We start from the raw sequence: 14,365 nt of genomic DNA, 5'->3' as shown, positions 1-14,365 counted from the left end.
TGTACAGGGTGATGATGGTGGCATCACGAAGATCCTGAGGCAGTTTACCTTGGTCCCAACAAAGCTTGAAAAACTCATGCAGTTTGGCATGCAGAGTTTTGCCGCCAGCCTTCCAGACTTCTGGGGGGATTCCATCCATACCTGCTGCTTTGCCACTTTTCAGTTGTTCGATTGCCTTATATGTCTCATCCAGGGTGGGAACCTCATCCAGCTCTAGCCTTAGGGGCTGTTGAGGGAGCTGGAGCAGGGCGGAATCTTGACTGAGCGGTTGGCACTGAAAAGAGATTGGAAGTGTTCTGACCATCGGTTGAGGATGGAGATCTTGTCGCTGAGGAGGACTTTGCCGTCTGAGCTGCGCAGCGGGCTTTGGACTTGGGGTGAGGGGCCGTACACAGCCTTTAGAGCCTCGTAGAAACCCCTGAAGTCGCCAATGTCCGCGCTGAGCTGGGTTCGTTTGGCGAGGCTAGTCCACCACTCATTTTGGATCTCCCGGAGTTTGCGCTGAAGATGGCTGCATGCGCGACGGAAGGCTTGTTTCTTCTCTGGACAGGACGGCTTTGTAAGGTGAGCCTGGTGGGCAGCTCGCTTCTTTGCCAGCAGCTCCTGGATTTCCTGGCTGTTTTCGTCAAACCAGTCCTTGTTTTTCCTGGAGGAGAAGCCCAGTACCTCTTCAGTGGATTGCAGTATGGTAGTCTTCAACTGATCCCAGAGGGTTTCAGGGGACGGGTCCGTGAGGCGGGTTGCAACGTCGAGCTTTGCTTTGAGGTTTGCCTGGAAGTTTCCTCTCGCTTCGTCTGACTGCAGGTTTCCAACATTGAACCTCTTTCTGGGGGCTTTATTGTTCCTGGGCTTTGGCTTGAAGTGAAGGTTGAGCTTGCAGCGAACCAGCCGGTGGTTAGTGTGGCATTCCGCACTAGGCATGACCCTGGTGTGGAGCACATCTTGTTTGTCACTTTCTCGCACCAGGATGTAGTCCAGGAGGTGCCAATGTTTGGATCGGGGATGCATCCAGGTGGTCTTAAGGCTGTCCCTCTGCTGAAAAAGGGTGTTTGTAATGACAAGTCGCTGTTCTGCGCAGAGCTCCAACAGGAGGCGCCCATTGTCGTTGCACTTGCCGACGCCATGCTTGCCCAGGATTCCTGGCCAGGTTTCTGAGTCTTTGCCGACACGAGCGTTGAAGTCGCCCAGGATGACAACCTTGTCGGCTGTAGGGGTACGTTGGATGAGGTTGCGCAGGTCGGTGTAGAACTTGTTCTTTTCTGCTGGTTCCGCCTGGAGGGTTGGAGCATAGACACTGATGAGGGTGATGTGACGCTTGTTTTGAAGTGGGAGTCGCATGGACATGATTCGGTCCGAGAGGCCTGTCGGAAGGTTTTCGAGTTTGGAGGCAATGAAGCTCTTGATCATGAAGCCTACACCAGATAGGCGTCGTTCATCCGAAGGCTTGCCAGACCAGTAGAGTGTGTAGCCCGCGCCGCGTTCTTGGAGGCTGCCTACATCTGCCAGGCGGACTTCACTGAGAGCGGCTATGTCGATGTCAAGTCTGAGGAGTTCACGTGCAATGAGGGCAGACCGACGTTCAGGTCGGTGGCTGTCAGCCTTGTCTAGCATGATTCTGATGTTCCAGCATGCTAGCTTGAGTTTGTGAGCATCTTTTGAGGGGGAGGACGTGGAGGGGGAGGACATGGAGGGGGAGGACATGGACCTGTCCTCGGGCCTGCGCAAAGGAGCTTTTAGGTGGAGTGCAGTGCGCGCAGTACTGGCCCCACCCTTTACACCCATGGTTCGTGTTCTGAGGCGCCTGCAAGCTCACACCAAGACACAAGAGAAACTTGTCCGTGAACTACTCTTTGCAGATGATGCCGCTTTAGTTGCCCATTCAGAGCCAGCTCTTCAGCGGTTGACGTTCTGCTTTGCGGAAACTGCCAAAATGTTTGGCCTGGAAGTCAGCCTGAAGAAAACTGAGGTCCTCCATCAGCCAGATCCCCACCATGACTACCAGCCCCCCCACATCTCCATCGGGCACACAAAACTCAAAACGGTCAACCAGTTTACCTATCTCGGCTGCACCATTTCATCAGATGCAAGGATCGACAATGAGATAGACAACAGACTCGCCAAGGCAAATAGCGCCTTTGGAAGACTACACAAAAGAGTCTGGAAAAACAACCAACTGAAAAACCTCACAAAGATAAGCGTATACAGAGCCGTTGTCATACCCACACTCCTGTTCGGCTCCGAATCATGGGTCCTCTACCGGCACCACCTACGGCTCCTAGAACGCTTCCACCAGCGTTGTCTCCGCTCCATCCTCAACATCCATTGGAGCGCTTACACCCCAAGCGTCGAAGTACTCGAGATGGCAGAGGTCGACAGCATCGAGTCCACGCTGCTGAAGATCCAGCTGCGCTGGATGGGTCACGTCTCCAGAATGGAGGACCATCGCCTTCCCAAGATCGTGTTATATGGCGAGTTCTCCACTGGCCACCGTGACAGAGGTGCACCAAAGAAAAGGTACAAGGACTGCCTAAAGAAATCTCTTGGTGCCTGCCACATTGACCACCGCCAGTGGGCTGATAACGCCTCAAACCGTGCATCTTGGCGCCTCACAGTTTGGCGGGCAGCAACCTCCTTTGAAGAAGACCGCAGAGCCCACCTCACTGACAAAAGGCAAAGGAGGAAAAACCCAACACCCAACCCCAACCAACCAATTTTCCCTTGCAACCGCTGCAATCGTGTCTGCCTGTCCCGCATCGGACTTGTCAGCCACAAACGAGCCTGCAGCTGACGTGGACTTTTTACCCCCTCCATAAATCTTCGTCCGCGAAGCCAAGCCAAAGAAAGAAGATATGTTGAATACTGATTTTGGAGGGGGGAGGGAAAAATAGGGAGAAAATGCCACTGTGTACATTTAATGAGTAACATTTGTATACATCTTGGTTGATATGGTTTACAGTATGAAAAATTTAAAAAAATTTTTAAAATCTCGATAGAGCCCCATCCGAAATGTTGATAACCAGGCAGCAAAGTTGCCGTAGTGGTTAGCACAATGCCTTCACAGCACCAGCAATTGGGGCTGGACCAGGGTTCGAATCTCGCGCTGTAAGGAGTTTGTACATTGTTTTCTGTGTGGGTTTTCTCTGGAGACTCCAGTTTCCTCTCACTGTTCAAAATGCATCAAGGATGGAGGTTAAAGGGGTGCAAATTGGGCAGCACAGACTCGTGGGCTGAAATGGCCTGTTAGTGTGCTGTATGTCTAGATTCAAATTTAAAATTTCTGCCTGAAGTTCTTCCAGCTTCTCTTTCTTTTTCTGCAGACCTCACTGACAAAGAAAGCTATCAGCAAAGATCTTATCTCGGCTTCAACCACATTGGTCATGATCAGGTATTGCTTGATGTCCAACAACTACATTTTCATTGTGAGAAATGTGCAGCTTAATTAATTTAAAGAATATTCATCAACAGCAAACTGAAACAATATACAAGAAATCTATAAACATTTTAAGGTGCACAAAATTTTTAAAAAATGCACAATATTATCAAAGAATGAATATTAAAGGCAAGTGAAAGCAACTTTTTTTTTAAATTTAAGTAATTTTACAACCTTCCAGTTTTTTCTCAAGGACTAAGATTTCACTAAACTACAACAAAGGTTCAACACACCATTAAAGGCATTCACATCCCACTTGTCAAAGTGTAATTCAAAACCCTACCACTGAGAACCCCTCCTATTTATTAACCTCTAGTTCTTTTCCTGCTTTTAATCACCTCATTCTGGTCTTTTGACTGCTCTGGATCGTTTCATTTCCAATTGCTGCTGAGACATCAACCGCTTCAACTTCACTACTCCACATTGATTTTAATCATATTCCTCTCAGAATACACTGCCCTCCATTCTTTCAGCGCCATATTTTACTTTCAAACCCACAAAGATGGTGCTAGTGTCGTCCAGTGCACTGACCTCTCCTTTGCCAAGGCCAGACAATAGCTCTTAAGACATCTCTTCCGACTTCCATCTTGAACAGGATGCCACTGTCCGGCCACCTTCTCCCACACCATCACTGACTCCATCACTTCCAGTAATCCCTTGTCCACAGCCCAATCTCACACTGCACAGTTCTACAACTTCCCTAGATCCACCAACCAAACTGCCCAAGTAGACCCATTGACTCCTCGTTCACCAAACTGGTATCATCATGCCTCGACTCTTTTTGGACAACTTGGTCCAGTTCTATTCCACCCATGTCTGGAACACCTCACATGCTCTCAATCACTCTGACAACTTTCAGTTCCCTCAGATGGACTGCATCAATTTCACTATGGACATAAAAGAAGGGCTCATGGCTCTGCACATCTTCCTGGATTACAGATCTAACCAGTCCCCCTTCACCACCACCCCCCCTGCATCTGGCACAACTTGTACTCACCTTCTCTAACCTCCCCTTTGGCTCATTCCGCATTCTCCAAATAAAAAGTTGTAGCCTTGTTTGGGTCTCAGTTATTCCTTTCTTTTTGTCAGATATGTGAAGCAACTTACCTGCACAGTTAAGTCTACTCAACTCTGCCCCTGTTCCATTGATGACTACATTAGTGCTACCTCTTGTACCCAAGATGAGCTCATCAACTTTCTTCAAATTGTTGCCCACTTTCATCTGACCTCAAATTCATTTGATACATCTTTGGTAACCCTCTCCCTCTTCTCGATCTGCCCATCTCCATTTTGGGAGACAAACTATCTATGGGCATCTTCCATAAACACCCAGTTACCTCAGCGACACTTCTTCCCACCCTGTTTCTTTTAAAGATTTTATTATTTTCTCTCAATTCCTTCATCTCCACTACATCTGCTCAAAGGGTGAGGCTCTCCATTCCAGGATGCCCAAGATGTCCTCCTTTTTCAGAAAACAGCTTCACTGAAGTGCCATTAGCACAGCCCTCATGCGCTCCTCTATTTCCCCCATACCTTACCTGCCCCTTCCCTCCCAAATGTTACAAGGACAGGGTTCCCCTCAGGAATGTAGGTATGATTCCCCAACTACCTCATCAGCCTCCACATTTGATAGATATTGTTCAGCAATTTTTGCCTCCAACAACAGGATCCTACCACCAAACCCATCTTCCCCTCCCTTTTCCACTTTCTGCAGAGATCACTCGCTCTGTGACTCCCTTGTCCACTGATGACATCCCTACCTATTACGTGACTGCAAGAAGTACTGCACTTGCACCTCCACATCTCCCTCACTGCTATTCCTTCCAAGTGAAACAAAACATCATCCTACAGGAGTCATATACTACATCCAGTGCTCCCAGGAAGACAGTGCACAGTTTGATGCTTTGAGCATCTTTGCAACAAAAGCAAGGAATTCCAAGTGGTGAACCACTTCAATTCCACACCCCATTTCCACACTGACGTGTCTGTCTATTGCCTCACGCACTGTCAAATTTTAAATTCAATTTAGACAGACAGCATGATAACAGGCCCTTCTGGCCCACAAGTCCACACCACCTAAATACCCCATGCATTTTGAAGTTGAGACCATTTGTAAATTGGACGAGCCACACCATATGTTCCACCACGGCAATCTCAAACCAGACGGACTCAATATCGACTTCTCTAATTTCTATTAATTCCCATTTCTTCTTTCCCTCATCCCTGTCTCCCTTCCTCGATCAGAGAGCTATCTCTCTCAGCCTTCGGACCTCTCCTCTGAGGGAAATCAGTTTCCCTCCAACTACACCCACATGTTCACCTGAGCTCCCCCCACCTTATTATTTGGGTGTCTGCTTGATTTTTGGCATTTCCAAAGAAGGGCTCAAACCCAAACCACGAATGCCTTTTGTTTTCTATGGATACAGCATGACCCGACTAGTTTCTGCAGCATTTTTGTGTAACATTTTTAAGATATTTTACAGCAACAATAGTTTGTAATCCTGAAGAAGAGACTAAAACACAAACCGTGAAAGACCAGCGAATTAGTAAAAAAAAACTTCTGGAATTCCACATTTTTAAGTGTTCATATTTAAAATAACCTGCCCACTTCACAATGTCATGACTCTGAACCCTATTAACTTCACAAGTGCTAAATTTTAACTTAAATGATATGATTATTTCACTCAAGGACAGCATTAGTTGCTTTCCCATTTCTAATCTGAAATATTGGAATAATTTAGCTCCCAAGTAACACAGAAGACCCTCAAGCCGACACATATTACATCAATATCTCCATATTTACATATCCTGCCTCAGGAAAGGATATTCAAAACAAATGAGAGGGTAAACAAAGGAGTCAGATGTAAAATTCTGAGCACAATGTGAAAAAACTGGAGGAAGAAACTAAAAAAAACTTAATCAAAACCTTGCTTTATTGTCCACTTTATGATTTCATCTTATTGATACCACAACAGGTGGCATGATTAGCATAGCAGATCGCACAACACCGTTACAGCCGCCAGCAACTGGGATTTGAATCTGGCACTGCCTGAAAGCAGTTTGTACACTCTCCCTGTGTCTGTGTGGATTTTCTCTGGTGCTCCCGTTTCATCCCACCGTTCATAAATCCAGCAGGGTTGTAGGGCAATTGGGCGGCACGAGCTCGTGGGCTGAAAGAGCCTGTTACTGAGCTGTGTGTCTAAATTAAAAATTATAATCAAGTTCAAAAATTAAAATCAAACTTTCTTCAGAGGGCACATTGCAGTTCTAAATCACCAGGAACCAAGAATTAAATATTGTCACACTTAGTGTCACGATGAAAGCTAGCCCATCCCTCATCCAAGCATCCATTTCTCCCCTGCCCATCCACAGACATACACAAATTCATTTAAATTTTCCTCCACAACATCAGCTAACCTTCACAAAGACTTTGCTGCCAGGATACCCATCTGACACGTCAATCACAAATAGATCCCATACAAGTCCTCAATCTTACACCATTTCTCTAATCTGATGTCAACTTATCTCATTCTTTTGTACCCACAATCACCACTGCATGGACTTAGGAGTTATCTGGAAATGATGACTTGAGTTCCTGCTCAATTTTCTTCTCATACCTGAAACTTGCCCAAGAAGCTGATGTTGTCACGAACATTCAGAATGTACTCTCAAAGAACTTCACTGTTCGTCTCACAAATAATTATTCCATTGCTATGTTATATGACTTATGCCAAGAAAAAAAAATGCAAGACATTAACTTGTCATGAGTAAAATTACGGTCAGGTTCATTTCGTGGCAAATAAGGCAAAGCTGTAGTTAGCAAGATACTGCCATTATGTTAGAGGAAATCAGAAAATGCATTGTGCAATGAAACTCGCAATACTCTCCTTTAGGTATGTCCCAAGTGTTAAAATAGCATGTTATTTTGCTTGAGTATTGCTAAACACCCACACCAATTATTGATCGTGGAAGATGGGAAGATCATCCATTCACACAAGTAAGTACTCAACTAGGAGTAGAAATAATTTTGGTTAGATAAATGAATGATGAAAGATATGATGTAATTAATCAAGAGGGGAACACAAAATTCAAAGTGACTTTCATAAATGGGTCACATGGTGAAACATTGAAAAAAAAATTCAGAACAGAAATGTGCAAGGTTGAAACTATAATGAGAAAGATCAATGGAGATCAGTAAATAAAAACAAAATACTGAAAAATGTAATGGACAAATATACAAAAATCTGAAAATGTAACGTTGATGCTTACAATGAGGATTATAATATACAAATGGAAGTTCATTGCACTGTACAAAGTACATCTGCAGATCCGGGTATTGTTCTTGCTGCCACAGCCTTCAGAGAACATAGTGACCATGGAAAGATTGTACCATAATGTTACACAGAATAATTAACCAGAATCAGAGATATTAGGACATAAAAGTAAATGGAGAACTTAACTGAAGTTCTGAGGATTTTGAAAAGAACAGAGGACAGTTGTCAACATCATTTGCTCCAGGGTGAAGATTGTAGGATAAGAGTACACAGCCTTAAATGGAAACAAGGCCTCTGGTTGGAGAAGCCAGGAAGTAGCACATCTTCCTGAAAAAGGATGTCAGAAATGTGCAGATTTCTCCCAGAAATAAAACCTTTTCAAAATCCATGCAAGATGGAGCTGGAAGGCCCATCCTGATGGACAACATTACCCATAAAGTCAAAATTTAACATCAAAATTAATTTGGACAAAACTGGTCACATGCATTAAAAACAAACAACAGACCAATATCCAAGATGGTATTTTTTTCCTCTATGATAACAGAAACAAATATTTACCATTGAACATCAGAAAGTCACTGTATTCACTATTCCCCTTTCACGCTTGCAAATGGTCCCAGGAATTAACAGCCAATTGGTCTTTAAAATGTCTAGAGTGAAAGGAAAACTGTCTCAACTCCGGCATCAGATGAGTTATTTCACTTTGGGGATTGACGGCCTCAACCCCTAGTACAATCCCCGGCATTTGCAGTTGCCGGCGTTGCAATCAAGCAAGTGTAATTGCATTGTGGGATTGAAAGGACCCAAGATTTTGCGTGAATGTGGGAACGTGAAGGAAGAAGATTAAAGTGAAGGTATAAATTTGCTGTGGGAAAGACACAGCAGGGGGGGGGGCGGGAAGAGAGAGAGAGAGAGAGAGAAAGAAAATAGCAATAAATAGTAATAGTGGACAATTTATAAAGACCGTGGGGAAAAAAGCAATGGCAGACCTGAATGCCGTGTGGCAGAGAAACCCTCCATAAGTGCAATGTGCGTGCAGCTGTGCTTATAGCCCTTACTCTTCCGCTCCCCACCACCCACATTATTTCTATATTGTGCGTGATAGTGCTACCACTTTTCCACACTGTTTAAATTGTGTGCAATAGTGCTACCAACTTCCCCATGCTATTTAAAAATTGTCTGCAGATGCTATTTATTGGTTTCACTTTCCCACAGTCTCTTATAAAGGTTTATATAGGTCGGCACAACAAGAGGGGCTGAAGGGCTCATACTGTGCATAAAGCTTAATCGTTATAATTAGGCATGAATAATTTTGTTCAAAGATCATAATACATTGATCAGGATTTAGGGCAGGTCCACCATCACTCGATGCATCATGACGTCACCAGTAGAAGGTAGAACAGTCCTAATCCTGGGGATGGCTCCTTGCAAGTGTGAAAGCATTCAGTGTCCCAGTCAAGAGTGAAAAGCCAAACCTCCTTTCCTATCTTGGGACACGAGTGTGAAAGCAGCCTCTGTTTCAGATCCTTGTAGATGTGGAATACAATATAAAAATGTAAACTAAATCTTACTGGAAAAGACATTGTAAATTTAAAGCTTCAGTTATTTATCCAAGCAAAATTATTGAGCCTTAACTTCTATAAATTTACACAACTGTTAATGAAACTGACTGCATTAAAACAATTTATAAATTATTTTTATGTGGCAATTAAACAGAATATTCCAAAGTGCTCCACTGGAGCTCTCAGCCAAAATTTGAAACTGTACAAGGACATAGCGGGACACATTTTCTAAAGTTATTGAAAGGAAAATGTAGAGGGTTCAATTAAGAAATTCCAGAACTTTGGGTCCAGAACTTTATAGAAGTTGAAGGAACAGCCTTCAATATGATGAGGCAAAAAAAAAGTGGGAACATGAAAAGGTTTACATTCAACAAATGTAAGAGCTCTCAGCCAGTTACAGGGAAAAGGTACCATGACAGAGGGGCAAGATCACTGAGGTTTGAAATTAGATACATCATGGTAACAGGCCCTTCCAGTCCCCAAGCCCATGCCACCCAAATGATCAATTAACCTACTAATCCCATACATCTTTGGAACATTGGAGAAAACCAGAGCACCCGGAGGAAACACCTCTTAATAAGGGGAGAACACTTACACTCTTCAAAGAGCAGAAGTCAAAGCGCTCTACTAACCAAACAAGAAATTAGGTTTTTTTTAAAAAATAAACTTCACCGAGGCACTGCAAGACCAACAAACAATACAGAAGAGTCATATTTTGTTTTTAATTGTGTTAAACCATTATAATCATACACTGCATTACCAGGATCAGCAGGAATTCTCTGTCCCTAAGACACGTTAACCAAAGTAATCATTGGTTCTTCTTCCAATCTCTCAGTCATTTTGCCATCCATTCTCAGACGGCTCTTCTTGCATGCTTGCCTTTGGTTTATTATATGCTCTGAGGACCATAGCACCCAAGTGTATCATCAACAACTGTTCTCAGCGTCCGCCTGTAATTCAAGGTTCAATATCATGCTTGAATATGCTGAATCTTGACATGAAATTGAAAATTCACTGAGCTAAAATGCATTAGCACTCTATTTATCTCGAATGTATTCAAACTATTCACAAGAAAACAATTAATTTGATAATGCTAGACCATTATCAATAGATACATCAAGTGCTTGCAGAACATTTGCAACAGTGTTCCACACTTAAATTACCCATAAGGAATATCAGCAGAAATATTCTATTTAAAAAAAATATGTTGACCAAGATCTCAAAATTATTTATCTGGCAGCTACCATTGTCCTCTTTGGAGGTCATACAAAAAAAAAATGCAGACTGCCCATTTATTGTAAAAGCATCCTCCAAATTGTTATTCCATTCGAAATTCAGACCTTGATTTCTCCAGTGTCCCACTTAAATTGTTGTTAGATCAAGAGGATTCATTCACTGATTCTCTCATGGAATGAAACCCAGTTAAATTGTTATTGGATCAAGAGGATTCATTCACTGATTCTCTCATGGAATGAAAAGAATTAAAATTGCATGCATGAATTTAAACCAATTGCCATTAAAACTTCTGAAATAAAAAACAAGTCGCAGATACATTTTGAAAATTAATTATGAGATGCCAAGGCAACACAATTGCTATTAGTCTGTGCATTCAAGCAGGTAAAGATTCCAGAAGTTCCTCTTTCAAAGATATCATTTGACTTACTCAGCCACAATAAACAATGCTTTTGTCAACAAAGGTATGGCTCAATGATAGAACTCAAGGTGAAACACTCACTCCGCAGTGGCAGGAATGCTGCATTTTCAAAGGTGTCAATTTAATGTTTCATTTGAAAGTAAGGTCCTAAATGCCCTTGCAGATCAACAGAATGATTCAGCATATAATTCAAAGAGTGTTTGGGAAAATTCACCTCATAACCTGATCAACATTGTTGACTCAACCAAAATCACAAAAACAAAATGTTTTTCACAAATACAGTCTATGAGAGGTTGTGGAGAAATGTACTGATATTCTCCCCTGAATAACAATAGGATACATCTCTTGAGCGAATTTTAAAAAAGTCACTGAACATGATGCATTAGTCTATTTATTCACTCAAGAGATTATGGGCTTCCCAAACTGAGCCAGCCAGCATTGAATTGCTCATCTCCAATGGCCCTTTAAATGTGCTGGTAAGCTGCCTTCATGAATCGCTGCAGTCCACAATGCTGTTAGGGACAGAGTTCCAGGATTTTGACTCAGCAGCAGTGAAGGACCAGCAATATACTTCACATCAGGATGGTGTGTAGCTTGGAGGGAAATCCAAATGGTGATATTCCCATGCTTTTGCTCCCCTTGTCCTTTTTGTTGAAATAGCTTGTGTGTTTGGAAGGTGCTGTCCAGGAGTCTTTTTTTTTTATTAATTAAATTTTTTATTTTTCACACCATAAATCACAATAGCCATGATATACACTTTTTCTTTTTCACACATTTACAGTGACTTTTTCTCCCGCCCCCCCCCACCCCTCCTCCCAAGCCACCCCCCCACCCCCCCCCCCTCTCATCCATTTTAGGTATACAATCAAGGTTGCATTAATTCAGTCAGACAATGTTGTCATTCAACAAAAATACAACAGAAATTCTACAGAGTCCATTCTTTTCTTTCCTTCTCCTTCCATCAACTTAGGTAATGTTTGTCCCCGGTAGGTTTTCGCTATTGTATTTAATGTAAGGCTCCCATACTTGTTCGAATATTTCAATATTATTTCTTAAACTATATGTTATTTTTTCTAATGGGATACATTTATTCATTTCTATATACCATTGTTGTATTTTCAAATTATCTTCCAATTTCCAGGTTGACATAATACATTTTTTTGCTACGGCTAGGGCTATCTTAACAAATCTTTTTTGTGCATCTTCCAAGTCAATTCCAAATTCTTTATTTTTTATGTTACTTAGGAGAAAGATCTCTGGATTCTTTGGTATATTGTTTTCTGTTATTTTATTTAATATCTGATTGAGATCATCCCAAAATTTTTCTACTCTCTCACATGTCCAGATTGCATGAATTGTTGTTCCCCTTTCTTTTTTACATTGAAAACATCTATCAGATACTGTTGGGTCCCATTTATTTAACTTTTGCGGTGTAATGTATAGTCTGTGTAACCAATTATATTGTATCATACGCAGCCTCGTATTTATTGTATTTCTCATCGTTCCAGAACATAATTTCTCCCATGTTTCCTTTTTTATCTTTATATTTAAATCTTGTTCCCATTTTTGTTTAGTTTTACCATTTGTTTCCTCATTCTCCTTTTCTTGCAGTTTAATATATATATTTGTTATAAATCTTTTGATTAACATTGTATCTGTAATCACATATTCAAGGTTACTTCCCTCTGGTAAACTCAAATTGCTTCCTAATTTATCTTTCAAGTAGGATCTCAGTTGGTAATATGCCAGCGCTGTATCTCCAGTTATATTGTACTTATCTCTCATTTGTTCAAAGGATAAGAATCTACTTCCTGAAAAACAATTTTCTATTCTTTTAATCCCTTTTTTTTCCCCATTTTCTAAAGGAAAGGTTGTCTATTGTAAAAGGGAGTAGCTTATTTTGCGTCAATGTTAGTTTTGGTATTTGATAATTTGTTTTATTTCTTTCTACATGAATCTTCTTCCATATATTGAGGAGATGGTGTAATACTGGAGAAGTTCTATGTTGTACCAATTTTTCATCCCATTTATATAATATGTGTTCAGGTATCTTTTCCCCTATTTTATCTAATTCTAGTCTCGTCCAGTCTGGTTTTTCCCTTGTTTGATAAAAATCTGATAGGTACCTTAATTGTGCGGCTCTATAATAATTTTTGAAGTTTGGCAATTGTAAGCCTCCTTGTTTATACCATTCTGTTAATTTATCTAGTGCTATCCTCGGTTTCCCCCCTCTCCATAAAAATCTCCTTATTATTTTCTTTAACTCTTTGAAGAATTTTTCTGTCAGTTGTATTGGCAATGCCTGAAATAAGTATAGTATCCTTGGAAAAATGTTCATTTTAATACAGTTTATCCTTCCTATCAGTGTTAGTGGTAGCTCTTTCCAATGCTCTAAATCGTCCTGTAATTTTTTCATTAGTGGATTGTAATTGAGTTTATATAATTGTCCTAGATTTTTGTTTATTTGCACACCTAGGTATCTTATTGCCTGCATTTGCCATCTGAATGGGGATTCCTCCTTAAATTTTGAGAAATCCGCGTTATTCATAGGCATTGCTTCACTTTTATTTACGTTTATCTTGTATCCCGACACTTCTCCATATTCCTTCAATTTCTTATATAGTTCTTTTATTGATAGTTCTGGTTCTGTTAAGTACACTATCACATCATCCGCAAATAGACTGATTTTATATTCCCTGTCTTTTATTTTTATTCCTTTTATATTATTATCTATTCTTATCGATTCTGCTAGTGGTTCTATAGCTAGCGCAAACAATAATGGTGATAGTGGGCATCCCTGCCGCGTTGACCTGCTTAAGTTAAATTGCTTTGATACATGTCCATTTACTGTCACTTTCGCTAACGGTCCCTTATATAATGCTTTAATCCAATTAATATACTTCTCCGGTAAACTGAATTTTTGCAATACTTTGAACAAGTAATTCCATTCTACTCTGTCGAAGGCCTTCTCTGCGTCTAAAGCAACTGCTACTGCCGGTGCTTTATTTCCTTCTACTGCATGAATTAAGTTAATAAATTTACAAATATTGTCTGTTGTGCGTCTTTTTTTGATAAATCCAGTTTGGTCTAAATTTACCATTTTCGGTACCTGTTCTGCTAATCTGTTTGCTAATAGTTTAGCTATTATCTTATAATCTGTGTTTAGCAGAGATATTGGTCTATATGACGCTGGTGAGAGTGGAACTTTCCCTTGTTTTAGTATCACTGTAATTATTGCTGTTTTACATGAATCTGGTAAGATTTGTGTCTCATCAATCTGGTTGATTACATCCAGGAGGGGCGGTATTAATAGATCTTTAAATGTTTTGTAGAATTCTATTGGGAGTCCATCCTCTCCAGGTGTCTTATTATTTGGTAATTTTTTTATTATCTCTTATATTTCTACTGTTCCAAATGGTTCTGTTAATTTATTTTGTTCCTCTAT

At 41.2% G+C, this 14,365-nt stretch overlaps 1 protein-coding gene across 9 annotated transcripts in view; it reads right to left on the bottom strand.

The window, feature by feature from the left end:
• The window catches only part of cnot6l (CCR4-NOT transcription complex, subunit 6-like), a 134,826-nt gene that overhangs the window by 77,051 nt on the left and 43,410 nt on the right, over positions 1-14,365 (bottom strand). Inside the window, exons 3-4 of one of the 9 annotated variants that reach the window (XM_069926768.1) lie at positions 10,027-10,216; positions 8,263-8,354 (exon numbers count right to left, since the gene is read on the bottom strand). The exons of 4 other annotated variants lie outside the window; for them this stretch is intronic. In XM_069926768.1, coding sequence (XP_069782869.1) covers positions 8,263-8,272 — 10 coding nt within the window. In that variant the 5' untranslated portion in view covers positions 8,273-8,354; positions 10,027-10,216. Of the gene's footprint in view, positions 1-7,890; positions 8,000-8,262; positions 8,355-10,026; positions 10,217-14,365 lie in introns of those variants that run through there. 4 more of the 9 variants (XR_011354200.1, XM_069926772.1, XM_069926767.1 and 1 more) reach the window with 4 other exon arrangements.

The sequence above is a fragment of the Narcine bancroftii genome, chromosome 3, assembly GCF_036971445.1.
Source record: "Narcine bancroftii isolate sNarBan1 chromosome 3, sNarBan1.hap1, whole genome shotgun sequence".
Taxonomy (NCBI): Eukaryota; Metazoa; Chordata; class Chondrichthyes; order Torpediniformes; family Narcinidae; genus Narcine; species Narcine bancroftii.
Note: the sequence above shows the minus strand (reverse complement) of the source record. Positions and strands in the feature narration are given on the sequence as shown.